We start from the raw sequence: 14,002 nt of genomic DNA, 5'->3' as shown, positions 1-14,002 counted from the left end.
CTTGTATTAATTCTTACAATGAATATCATGAACGCTGTCTGTTCAGCAATCAAACAGAATAAGCACGCACACGACGTTTTTATAGATAGGGGCAATTCTCCTCCTACGCAAAGGTGATTTTGCATTTTCAGACCTGAAATTCAGCGATCTTGTGCAAAGTTTTGGTGCAATACTTTCCAATGCCAAAATAATGGAACAATGAAAATAATGAAAAGAAATATAAAGATTATAGGAATGGAGTTAATAATCTATAACGAAAGGCTAAGAAATACATTATCGCAGTTAATTAAATGAAAATAGAAATAATGTGAATAAGATTTCGTCTTTTATAATTCCATTGCTTAATAAATGACCAAACGAAATGCCTATTTCATTCATACGAAATGAAGAAGAAAATCACACTTTCTCAAATGATTGGCAACAAATGTAAATCATATTTCAGACAGTTTATAATGAAACATTATCATCTTTATGAAAAGCAAGTTCTGATATACATTTTGAAGATTATCTCCAATATAACTTTTCATTCTTTATTTGTCAACCCAATCACAGAGAGAGAACTCTGGGAAATTTGTAATGCTTTTATCAACGTATCCTTGTTGTTGTGATTATCAGAGTTGTAATATTTTGAAACAAATACAATTTTCCATTGTTAAACCCCTGGTCTATATTTTTAATTTGTATTTAAGTACTGGTGATGTCCCAACAAAATAGAAAATTGCCAAAAAAAAAAATATTCCAAACTACAAGAAAGATACTATCGGCCGATATCAGTTCTCCCTGTCAAAGAAAAGCTCCTGGAAAATTTACCTTTTATATTCTTTTCTAACAAAATTTGATACACTTTATAATTGGCCATATATGGTTCAGACGCAATCATTCAACCACTCACGCTGTTATAGATTTACAAGATAAGATAATTTCTGCTATAACCCTTAACAAATATGCCAATTGGAAATTCATGGATTTTTCGAAAGCTTTCAATGCCATTGATCATACTATTCTTTTATATAAGTTAGAACATTGTGGGATACGTTGGATGTACATATAACAAAATATGTAGCAACTAAGATATCTGAATGTGTAGACATAGTATATTCGTTGAAAAATATTCTTCTGGGGTTTGCACTTTCTTTCGCTTAATAATACATTTATGATTCGGTATTTTAATCATTGTATAACTAGCTGTATAGGGTAAATATGATAAAACAAAGTTAGAAGTTTTACATAAATTGCAGAAGAAAGCATTACGTATATAATGGTAGTAATTACCTTGCTCATTCTGCTCCTCTTTTTCGTTAATTTTATACTTTGAATAGTGTTCATATGCATACTTATAATACCGCTGTCTTGGGATTTTATTATTTCAAATATTATGTTACAACATAATATTTCTTCTATGTTTTGCACCAATAATACAATTCATAAAATGAAACAACACATGAAATTGCAGTAGATTCCATATGTGAATAATTTTAAACTCCGTATGTCACCAATTTCCATTAATCTGGTACTAGTATTCGATTCCTAGAGATATTTGTTCACGCAATAGCCTTTCTTCATTTTAGACATTTTAGAAATTTTCTCTTTTTTTTTTTAGCAAATCACACTTGGTTAATCTAATCATACCATTTGTCCTAATGTTTGTGTTGTTATGGTTGTTGGTTTTCTGTCCATGTCTACAATTTGTACTTTAAAAATCTTTATTTTGTACATTCTCGTACATAAATGAACTTAAACAAGGACCTTTTGGCTTTATTCAAGTTCTCTTTTTTCATTTTCACAGATAATTATGTAAATGATTGACTATATCTTTTGTTTTGTATTATCAAATTCTCTTTTTTCATTTTCACAGATAATATTATGTAAATGATTGATTATATCTTTTGTGCTGTATTATTAAATTCAATACTGTTGCAAATGAGATGAATAAACGAATTGAAAACTATCGTTTTCTGTGCTACATGATGTGAAATTATGAGAATCGCCAGGGATTCCATTTTAAGATACTGTTTTTTTCAATGGGGTGATTTTCGTTATTCCGAAGGTTCGTTATTCCGACGGTTCGTTAATCCGAAACACACAAATTTCATGTACCTAGAGGTTTGTTAATCTGAAATGAAAAAGGGGTTCGTTAATACGAACATTTGTGCGTTATTCCGAAGGTTCGTTATTCCGAAGGTTCGTTAATCCGAAAATGAAATAGGTTTCGCTATTCCGAAGACTCGTTTATCCGAAAATGAAATAGGGTTCGTTATTCCGAAGGTTCGTTAATCCGAAAATGAAATAGGATTCGCTATTCCGAATGTTCCTTGATCCGAAATGAAATAGGACCCGGAACGAACCTTCGGAATAACGAACCTTATTTCATTTTCGGATTAATGAACCTTCGGAACAACAAACCTTATCACATTTTTGGATTTATAGCGAACCTTCGGAAAAACGACTCTTCGGAATAATGAACCTTAGGAGTAAAAAACCCTCGGTATAACGAACTGTAACCGTTTCAATGCTACACATCAGAAAATACAAAGTACATTGATAGCTTCCCTTTCCTTTTCTTGTTTTTTTTTTGTAGTATGTAATGCGCATTCATGACGCCATTTGAGACATGTTAACATGCTAACAATTTGGACTGTAATTCTTTCCCGTTTAGACATGACTCATGGAGCCATACTTACTGGTGGCGGAAAGGTGTGATCTACGAGCCGGCCTTACCCATCGTGGGTAACACCGCATTCGGCATGGTACATCCAATTATTTGATATTATTATAATACAGTGTACAGTTTGTACACTGTCTAAATATTACTTCAGGGTCTTTAAATATAAGATCTTAGCTCTATTTTGTAGAAAATCTCATTCAAGTTGGTTATGCGGTCACAGAGAAATGTGGATTGTTGTAAAGCATGTCATGAGTCTGATTCTTCCAAGTTCAGCACTTCGATGCGCTTGTGTGTGAAAACAATAGACAGAACTTGGAGGGAAGAGATCCCTGACATCCTTTACAAAATTCCTCATTTCTCCTTGACCACTGAGGCAAATCGAATGGGGTTTTCTTTAATATGTGGGCAATGAGTTATGGTTTCATAGCCTGAATTTGTATTTAGATTGATTCACTATTTTTAAAGAAATCATCGTGGAGGGTCCCGTTGTGTGTGTGTGTGTGTGTGTGTGTGTGTGTGTGTGTGTGGTGGGGGGGGGGGGGACATACGGTATGCATTACTCGCACGTGAGTTTTGTTGCGTAAAGAATAGCCCTCTCGTTTATGCGTTTTCAGTTTCAATTCATTTAAAAAAAATACAAAAACGGTATTGCAAATTTCGAATTTATCTGAAACCTGGCTTGATTTTGTTCTTTGCAGGGGTTTCCTAGGGTATTTAACGTCTTGGGGGCGAAATACGGTCGAGTATACGGGTAAGTGACATGATTTACTTGAATAGTCAATCACAGAGCCCCTTTGTGATTTTTTTTTTTAACTGAAAGGGCTACATACCTTGTTGGAATAGACTAGCAAAAAAAAAAAGGATAGATAAATAAGTGAACAGTTTCGATGGGGATAAAGATTATGGCGATAATTTAACTGTACATTGATGTAGCACTACACTGATGCTGCTAGGTTCCTATCCTACTACTTGTGTAGAGCTGCTACTACACTACACAAAGTACTAACCATAATTGTAGGAGTAATGATAATGAATATGCTAATATAATAACAATCAATGAAAGGAATGATGATGTTGATTATAATGATGACGATGATACTACTACTACTACTACTACTACTACTACTAATAATAATAATAATAATAATAACAATAATGTAGTGGATGAGCGTTCGTTTTATCACAATCAATGGAAATCACCTTTACTTGATAAGACTTTCGCCTGCTGGCTCTGCAGGCTCCTTCAGATCGAGCGTTGTGAGAAGGACTTCCCACGAGCCGACGAAGCTGGCGCACGCCGGTACCAGAAAAAATGAACGCAAACAAGAGGTAGACACTGTTAAAGGGAACGTAAACCCAAAGTACAATGTGGATTGAGTGAAAGCAGCAACATTTGTAGAACACATCAGTGAAAGTTTGAGGAAAATTGGACAATCGATGCAAACGTTATGAATTTTTAAAGTTTTGTTGTTGGAACCGCTGGATGAGGAGACTACCAAAGGTTATGACGTATGAGTGGACAACAATATAAAGAATATATAAAGAAAATTTCGCAAAAATTCATTTTTCATGAAAATTACAAATTCCACCAAATTGATACTGACATATGTTACGGGTAGCAATTATTCCCCCTGCTTTCTGAAAGCGGTTATTCAAGTGCTCTTTCATAATGCTAGAAAAGTGAAATTTTGTTGAATTTCCTTTATATTTTCTTTGAATTGTTGTCCACTCATACGTCATAACATCTAGTAGTCTCCTCATCCAGCGGTTCCTACACCAAAACTGTAAAAATTCATAACTTTTGCATCGATTCTCCGATTTTCCTCAAATTTTCACTGATGTGTTCTACTAATGTTGCTGCTATCACTCAATCCACATTGCTCTTTGGGTTTACGTTCCCTTTAATGCATCCTACTACACAAGAGGAAAAAGAAAGGAAACCACCTCCCACATGCACAAGTCGGCCATCAGCGACCATGTGGCCAGTGAAAACCACCACATCAACTATACAACTAAGTGTTCCATCCTAGCCAGAGACTCTGGGAAAACCTCACTCTGGATAAGGGAAGCAATTCACATTCGGAAACAGCAAGGAAAAACCTTCAACCGAGACCTGGGGCAATACTCACTTTCCTCAATATACGATCCCATTCTCTCAGATCGGCGTGCGCCAGCTACGTCGGCTCGTGGGAAGTCCTTCTCACAACGCTCGATCTGAAGAAGCCTGCAGAGCCAGCAGGCAAAAGTCTTATCAAGTAAAGGTAATTTCCATTGATTGTGATAAAACGAACGCTCGTCCAGTTGATATTCCAATCAGATGAACCTTTTCAGCGAACAATATTATAGGTTTTCCCGGCCGATTTCGCACTTTTTTTAAAGTCCAATTCCTTATTGCTGCATTCAATTTGATGATGATGTTCGGTATTTCAATTTTATGATCTCTTCATTCAAAATCATTTTGGAGCATTCAAATTACCTTTAATCTCCTTCTGATTAACACTTTTTTCATTTAAATTCGTAAAACAAGCACCATTTAGATATCCGTTCAATCAATTTAGAATGATATAGTCACGTGATCACGTGTATGCTGCGCTCGTTCATTCGAATTCATTTTTGGGCATCCAATTTAGCATCTTTTGCTTTCAATTTAGCACACATGCTTATGCGCTGGTTCTTCCTCTATTTTATACAACATAGTTGTCGTTTTGTAAGCAACATTACGCTTCATATTTTCGTACTTATTTTGGAGATTTTGCAACACCTTTTTCTTTTCAATGTTCTTATTGAGTCTCCCAGTCCTAATGTGGCAACAACTTCTATGATCGTTGAGCGCTTTATTCTGAGTGTGTCGGCCAGTTTCTAGGAAGTCAAGGTTATGATCATCAAATGTTCCTATCATTCTTTCTCTGTCTTCTTGAAATATACGTCTGTATCGAACTACACTGTAGTTCGTGTAATGTCATGACTGTAAGGAAATGAAGTTAATCTGTCGTATTGGTACATGTAGACCTTTAAGAAAGGAAAGTGGAGTCACAGAACAAACTCGAGCTTTATCGGGTCAAAAATGTGACCTTTACTGCTTAACAGTGAGTGGATGAAACAAAAAAGTCACATAGAAATGCACACATGAACATGTTCTCACCTATTAAGAAGATAAATAACATGACGTTAATTTGAATGAAAATGTTCGGAATTTGACTGTCCATTTGCGAAATTGATTGACTCGAGTACCCTTTTCGGCGAGTGGTGGCGAATTTGAATGAACGTAAAGTACAGTGTACCAGCCAATTTGAATGCCCTTTTTACGAATTTGAAAGCCACATGTGCAAATTTCATAGATCGAAATGCTAAATTGAAGGCACAAGGTTGCAATTTCGAATGACAGACTGTGCGATAACGAGGGGTTTTTGCTTTATTGAATGAACATTCTGTCAAATGGACTGACAATGTGCGAAAGTGGCCGGGAAAACCGATAATGATAATAATAATAATAATAATAATAATAATAATAATAATAATAATAATGATAATAATAATAACAATAATAATGATTATGAGAGGAGTATGATGTATGATGTAAGGAAGATGGCTTACGATATAGGAGGCACAAACTTTCTTCAAACATGGTGGCATGGTCACAGGTTCTATATATGCTCAAATTCGTTATAGGATGTTCGCCTTTACCATTCCCGCCTTGGTTGTCGCGGAGGTGGACATGCTGCAGCACATCATGGTGAAGAATTTCAGTAAATTTAACAGCAGAGAAGTAAGTATTTGATTTGATTCGATTCGGTTTTATGTTTCCGCTTATTTACATACATTTTACATACAAATTATCACTCATAATATTCAGAAAACTAAGTATATGCTTTTAAGTCTATAGAAGCTGAGATTTAATATGATAATAAAAGAAACAGATATAACATTTGATGACGATCATTTAAAATATGTATCTCATATAAAATTTCTCGGTATCACAGCGGACTCCTCATATCTTCAACATTAGTAAAATAATTGGGCTTAATATTGGAATTATTAACAGACTTAAATCGAACATCCCACTGTCCACCTAGTTGACGTATATTTTTCCTTAACATTACCTTATCTTAATTACGAAACTTTAGCAAGTGGTAGTGCCCATCAAACTTTATTAGATAAACGTTTGTTGTTACAAAAAGACGCTTCGTATCATTTGTGGCGTTTCCCCACGTTCCCATGCAGATCCATTATTTACTAAACATAAGATTTTAAAGATTAAAAAAATTAGTTTTTCTTTCAACTGGGTCAGCAAATGCATTTCCCAGCACTTTCAACTCAATGTTTCCACGAAATCAATCTTTTCAGAATTATCCCACTAGGCGATATGATGAGTTTCATTTACAATCCTGATATCTTTATTAGCTCAGAATACATTTATCCAACATCTGCCCTGGATTTTGGAATTCTTGAAGCTGTGATAATTTTGATTTGATTTGATTTATTGGTTTCTGTATCGTCATTGTACATATACACATTCATGTACAAACATAAATATGATAATATATATAAGTATTTTCTTGTTCATTGCCTGTGTACAATGTACAGCAAAAGTACAACAAAACATACTACAATGAATAATACAGAGGGGCTACAGCATCCTTGCATTATTGCATCCTGGTATTCTTTTAAGCGCAAGTTGGACTTTTTTTGGGTTAAATTCTTACTGAATATTCATTATTCATTAGCTAGCTGGTCTCTAGAACCTAATGGGTTCATTGTCATTGTCAATTGAATTCATCATGGTGTAATGCATTACATCATCTTATTTGAGTAAAGCTTCTCAGCTGCTTGCAGCCACCAGCTGTCCGAAGCACCTCAATTCCCTTTTCCGATCTTGATGTTCAGCGTGTGGGCTTTTCCTTTCTTTCTTTCCTTTCTTCCCATTATTCTGCTGTCACTGGCTGTGCCTTTTTTCAATGGGTATACCCTTCAGTCAAGTCGTCATGTTGTTGTGTTTGTCCTGCTCTTGGTCTGCCCTGTCTTGTTCCGTCCTGTCTTTGTAAACAAATATTTTCATAAGAATCCTTCGAGTAGTTCACAGTATGTGATACAAGCATGCTTTTCAGTAGACTTCTCAATTCTTGTTTTTTTCTCTTAACATAACTTTGTATTTTGCTGCTTTGCATGTATATTCTATTTGTTCAGCACTATCTATGAATTGAATTGTTGATAGTATACTTATTTTGTAAAAATGCGTTGTGTACAATGTTGTATAACAAAAGTGTGTTCGCTGTACAATGAATAATGCAGAGGGAGAACCTCCTTGGTTTGACTTGCTTCCAGCCCGCATACATATTACGTACAAGAAAAAAAATCTATATGTTTCACTTAATGCGTATCTATTACTGTACAGTTCCATTTAAAGTGTAATCTCAAAGCCATTCATCGCAATGGAAACAAGATCTATTCAACCCCTTCTTCAAATCTCAAACTCAACCTCACATTTATATTTATGATTATAAAAGTTGAACAGTCCATAAAGTAAAGGGGGCGCTGTATGGCTTAGTAGGTAAGACTCCCGGCTCCCAATCGGAGGCCTCGAGTTCGATTCCTGCCCATTGCTCGTCCCTGGACAAAATATTTTACCCACCATGGCCCTCTCTACTCAGGTGTATAAATGGGTTCATGGCAACGCTATATAGGCACTGCTATGGTGATAATAATGGCAGGGCCCTCTGGTAGAGCAGTGGCAACACTGAAGAGACCATACCCTGGATAAAGGAGACCGCATTTTCATGAATTATTATTATTATTATTATTATTATTATTATTATTATTATTATTATCATTATCATTATTATTATTATCATTATTATTATTATTGTTGTTATTGTTATAATTGTAATTATTATTATTTGTAATTATTATTATTATCATCATTATTATCATTGTAACTATCATTATTATTATTATTGATATAAAGGGAAATTTGCAGAATCGAGAAAAATGTGAAGAATCCATGCGCAATTTCTATTCGCCCATCCCCGTGTCTTTGCCTTTATAATACCGCTGATCTTTTATAATAGGGATGGTGAAAAGTAATTTACTATCATAAAGACATCATATTCCTTAGAAAGTTGGTCATTATGCACTGAGACATAAATCAGTTATTTGTTTTCCTGTCTGTGAGACAGATCCAGTTTGGTGAATACTTCTTTTGTTTATTTTTGAGTGGCGACATCACACATGGGTTGAAAGGGAATGCCGCTGTTTTGAATCCATCTCGTGAGCCTCCTTAGTTGAACCAGGGAGGTGGTTGAACAACAGTGGTGTTTCAATAAGTCAGCATGATCATTGAATCCATTAATAATAATAATAATAATAATAATAATAATAATAATAATAATATTAATAATAATAATGATAATAATAACAATAATAATAATAATTACTTATTTACCCAGGGAAGCCTCCTCAGTGTTGCCACTGCTCTACCAGAGGGCCCTGCCATTAATTATTACCCTCGCGTTGCCAGGTACCCATTTAAACACATGGGTCGAGAGGAACATCGTGGGTAAAAACATCTTGTCCAAGGATGTAAACACTGGGCGGGATTCGAACCCAGGTCCTCTTACTGCCACGGTAACTGAACGCGTCATTGACACAGCGGAAGTGCATTTTCGCGCGATATCAAATTGATGTGCGTGCTGCGCGCTTATGAGCTGAGCAGCGTAAACTGTGACCTTTGGCCGTGAAAGGAATTTTGGCCCGCGCCTGTCGATCAGCGCCAGGCCCGCTCCTGGTCCGCCCCTGGTGCTAGCTGCAACAGCGCCAAAATAGTCCGCACCTGGCCTGGCCCGCTTTGGCCCGACCCACTCATAAACTCAACAATTTTCGACTTGGTCCGCTCCTGGTTCGAGCAAATAAAGTTATTGAAAGGGGTATCAAAGTGTTAACGGTCCGAGTTTGATTAGTTACTTTAAATCACGTAGGAGATAATATACTATGTTACACAAAATGTTCGCCGTTACGGACATTACATCTTTTGGACACGATTATTTACCTCCATGTGGATATGTTCAAAAATTCATGAATTGGAGCAGAAAGTTTCTTCTGAACCGAGTGTTCAGGTCCTGTTTAATAAGTTGTAGCTTGATGATTGTATACAACAGTTTCAGAATTTACTCCACAGGTTCACAAAATGTAGTGTTACGCACATTACACTTTTAGCGTTACGGACATTACAACTTTGTTCACTTTTTAAAGTCCCTATATGTTCATACTTCCACCCAGTTGTTATCTAAGACAAAACTAGTATTAGTTTTTGTCCATTCTTAAGCATCAACTATAACCTTGATATGAATTCTGAAGTGTTGATGAATATGGAATAATGAGAATGAAAGATTGTGAGTCAAAGATTGATTTTGTAAAAAAAATATATGTATTTATACATATTGCCCCCCAATTTTTTTAAAGAAAAAGAATGGCTTAATGTACACTTCAGTTGTATCAAAATACCACTCAAATGAAAGAACTTGACAAGTTCTAGCATTTAATACTAAATTTGTCCCTGTAGCCCTTATATTTTTCAAATTATTGCAGATTTATGATTTTTAGGAAAAGTAATTTTATTTTTAGAGGAATTGTCCTGTTTTTATCTCGTCAATTGCGCCCTCTGTAATTCATTCTGAGGTTAGCGCATCTATATGGCAAAGAAGTTCGATCGATCGATTGTCACTTTTATACGTCTTTTCAAGACCTGATGAGAATGTCTGCACAGTACATGCAACACGTCTGCACCTTTTGAGAACAAATCACTCAAAAATGTATGTCTTTCAGTTTAATACAGGGATATTACAATTTAGTTACCAAAATGAAGTTCTGAGGGGAGTCTATAATAAAACCGTGTTCAAAATAAGGTGGTATAGGAAGGTATTCAAAATTGATGTTTGTCTGCGCGCATGACACAGGCGAAGTGAAAACAACCCGCTTTTAAAATTGTCCTCATACGAACAACCTCGCGCTGTGAATCTTAGTCTTGACATGTAGTTCAAATATTCATAGAATGAAAGACTGCCGTTGGTTATGGAGATCAAAGGTCAAGATGAAGGTGGCGACAAACTCATAGGAATGTACAATTTTGTTGATCGGACTATGTGCTCTTTTTAGGAAGTGTAATTTCTTTATGCTTGTATGTGTTCACAAATTAGAAAGAAGTATGACCATATAACGTATTTTATAACCTCATGGAAACACTTGAATATCATGTATTGTATTATGTATGATGTACATACTCTGTATTAAGCTTCCAACATGGAGGCTTAGTTCCGATGAAAGAAAATGCATTTGCTCCAGACGAAGTTCTAAAGGAACTTTACACCTCCCATTTTCGGACATTATGGACCTCTGTCACACATGATAACGGGGGTGGATCCAGGAATTCCGTAAAGGGGGGGGGGGGGGCAAAAATATTTCTGGTGCTACTTCCGGGTTTCATCTCATTTTTTCCTTTTTATTCCTTTTGTTTTAACAACCAGTTGAGGTGGCGCGCCCCTTGTGGATCCGCCACTGGAAAAGATGCGCGGCACATATACGTGTGACTACTTATGACTATTGACAAAACCAGGCAACGAAAAGGATTCTAGAGAATTATCATGATAATTATGTGTTGATATAATGTTGCAACAACACGTCTTTTAAACTAAAAGATGAAGATGATGATGATTGAATTGTTTCTATGAAAATACTGTTTGCTAATGTCAATGTTCACTTTGATGCGTGCGATACACCATCGGCACTATTGTCCCCAGACATTCCAGCACAAGAACGAAGAACTTAAACATGGCGTCGCAGTCCTGGAGGGTGAGCGGTGGAAAAGGGTGCGAAACGTCCTCACGCCAACCTTTAGTGCCTCCAAGATGAAGCTTGTAAGTGTAACCAGTTTCAATGTAGGCCTATACTTAAAAGGGGGTGATCCCACGAGATTCACACCCACTACTCACACGACCCATGAGCTTGACACTAAGAAAAAGTCCACGAGACATGCAGCCATTGAGCTACACATCAAGTAAAACAGGCCCACTTTTACTAGGTAGGCACTGATTAAAACAGGCCGATGAGCTGCACACTGGGGCAACTTGGGGTTATGACTTCGACCTTTGGCAAATAAAGGCTCACTATCTCAACATAAAGCGAAAAGGCCCATGTGGTCGATGGTACGTAGGGAAACCCGGGGCAAAGTTGACCAAAAATGTTTGTCCAGCCAAAACGGGAATTCAAAGCAGAGTGAAGCAACATTTTTTGTTTAAACTATTACCTGAGGACTACTGCTAACAAATGGCAGTAAAATTTCTTTTCAAATTATCAGTTTTATCAGTTACTGTGAATTTGAAAAAAAAAAAGTATGAAAATTCCACTTAAAGTAAAATACAAAACGCGAGGCATGCGGGGAGTGCGTGAAAACGTACCAAACTTTATTTTACCCCCAAGCCCATCAGTTAACATGTTCCACCTTGCCCCGCCTACTTTGTCGGAACCATGTATAATTTTTCCCGACATGCATCACTGTGTCGGCCAATATTTGCTAGCCCTGATACCAGACCACGATTTATGGAAGCTTAAATTACTTTGTATTACTTTATATGGAAATAAAATCATTTTTTTGAACTGAATTGAAGTCCATGCATCGTTGTTACCATGGTTTTCGAGATACTATTTCAGATAAGCATAATAATTTGGCATAAGATATATAATCATTAGTTGTTGGTTTTGAGGTATGCAAGACAGATATTTTCCCTGAAGACACACATACAATATTTATTTACACAGCTCTGATATCAAAAGATGGAGCGTCCCTAGAGGGATCTTTGTGCATGAGCTTTAGATTAAAGACTGAATATAGGTTTAATGGGGGTGTTTCACTTCGCCCTGTGTTCCTCTTTGCCCCCGGTTCCCCTACATCAAGCCTCGTAGTGTAATGCCGAGCTTGTGGGTATTTTTTTTTTTTTGAGCCTTGTTTGCCTAAAGTTTGCCTGCAGCTTTAAGCCCGTGGACGGTAAAGCTCATGGACCTATTTTATAGCTGATGTTGATGTATCATTGGTTTTGTTCTCTCAGGGTCTAGCTCTTGTGCTCTATGACTCTAGCGGGATGAATGACTTGGCTGTATGACCCGTGGGTGTTGAGCTCATGACGTGGACCTTAAAGGGATAGTACAGTATTGGTGGAGATGAGAATTGGGCTTTTAACTTTTTGTGAGATAACAAGAAAATACTTATGATATAGTACAGAGCATACCATTTTAAGAGGAATTCAAAGTTTATTTGATGAAAATCGGGTTTGGAATGACTGAAACATCCAAAAACAAAGTAAAACAAAGCATTCGTAATAAAGTGTGGGTCCCACACTTTATTAGAATTGTTTTTTTTTTTTGGATATCTCAGCCATTTCAAAACCAATTTTCATCAAATAAACGTTGAATTCCTCATAGAATTACATTCTCTCCCATATTTCATAAGAGGTTTCTCATCATTTCACCAAAAAATGTTAGAAACCCAAAATTAGGTCTCAACCAAAACTGTATGATCCCTTTAGTAGTTAAAGAATCGGTAGCGTGAGGATACTATTGTGCCCAAAGGCTGGTTTTGCTTGCATTTACAAGATCATGTACATTCGAGAATCCCCGCAACGAATTGTGTAGGGGGCCTATACACACAGCTTTATCACTAGTCTCTATGTAAGTATACACACAGCCAAGGATAGACTGGAGTCGACCGTTGCTGATGAGAGTTCATTTCGATGCACTATTTGCTGACACGACAAGTCGTGGATGACGGGCGCTATTCATGGAGTTTTAGTATCCCCCAGTGAACAGCGAATAAAGATCGATTCAATCGGACCACCCGTGTTTCCTCCACACTACAAAATCGTGAGGAAACCCGAATATACAATAAATGTTGGGATAGGACGAATACCATGCATTATGAAAACTTTCCCCCAATTTTGGACACAAGCCTTCCGAGGAACAACGTGTGTGCACGTTCAGGTCACCGGGTCACGTCGTTTACTCATCTCACGCTTGAACGAAGACCGGGCGTTTCCATTATCAAAACAGGGGTTCGCTGCATTGCCGGGGGGGGGGGGGGGATTTCATAAAGCGTTTTGGTCGGATATTTTTCTGACACACTGTAACAAGCTACAGGAATCCTTGCATCTGATTGCCTGAGAGCAAATATGTCCCGACATCTATGTCGGACAAAATGCTTCCTGAAATGCCCCAAGGATTACACAGGCAGGCACAGGTCGAGTATCGAAGCCAGTCTACAAACCATACGCAACTTTGCACATGTGGGACTAATTG

At 36.8% G+C, this 14,002-nt stretch overlaps 1 protein-coding gene across 1 annotated transcript in view; it reads left to right on the top strand.

Annotated features, from left to right (window-relative positions):
- Positions 1-14,002, top strand: part of LOC139725969 (cytochrome P450 3A24-like) — a 64,544-nt gene that overhangs the window by 13,640 nt on the left and 36,902 nt on the right. Inside the window, exons 2-5 of the mRNA XM_071637055.1 lie at positions 2,657-2,747; positions 3,364-3,416; positions 6,335-6,431; positions 11,455-11,571. Coding sequence (XP_071493156.1) covers positions 2,657-2,747; positions 3,364-3,416; positions 6,335-6,431; positions 11,455-11,571 — 358 coding nt within the window. The remainder of the gene's footprint in view (positions 1-2,656; positions 2,748-3,363; positions 3,417-6,334; positions 6,432-11,454; positions 11,572-14,002) is intronic.

Source organism: Diadema antillarum, unplaced genomic scaffold (assembly GCF_040938485.1).
Source record: "Diadema antillarum isolate AM-2024a unplaced genomic scaffold, OU_Dant_1.0 scf00000017, whole genome shotgun sequence".
NCBI lineage: Eukaryota > Metazoa > Echinodermata > Echinoidea > Diadematoida > Diadematidae > Diadema > Diadema antillarum.
The sequence above is the reverse complement of the archived record's forward strand: the minus strand, read 5'-3'. Positions and strand labels throughout refer to the sequence as shown.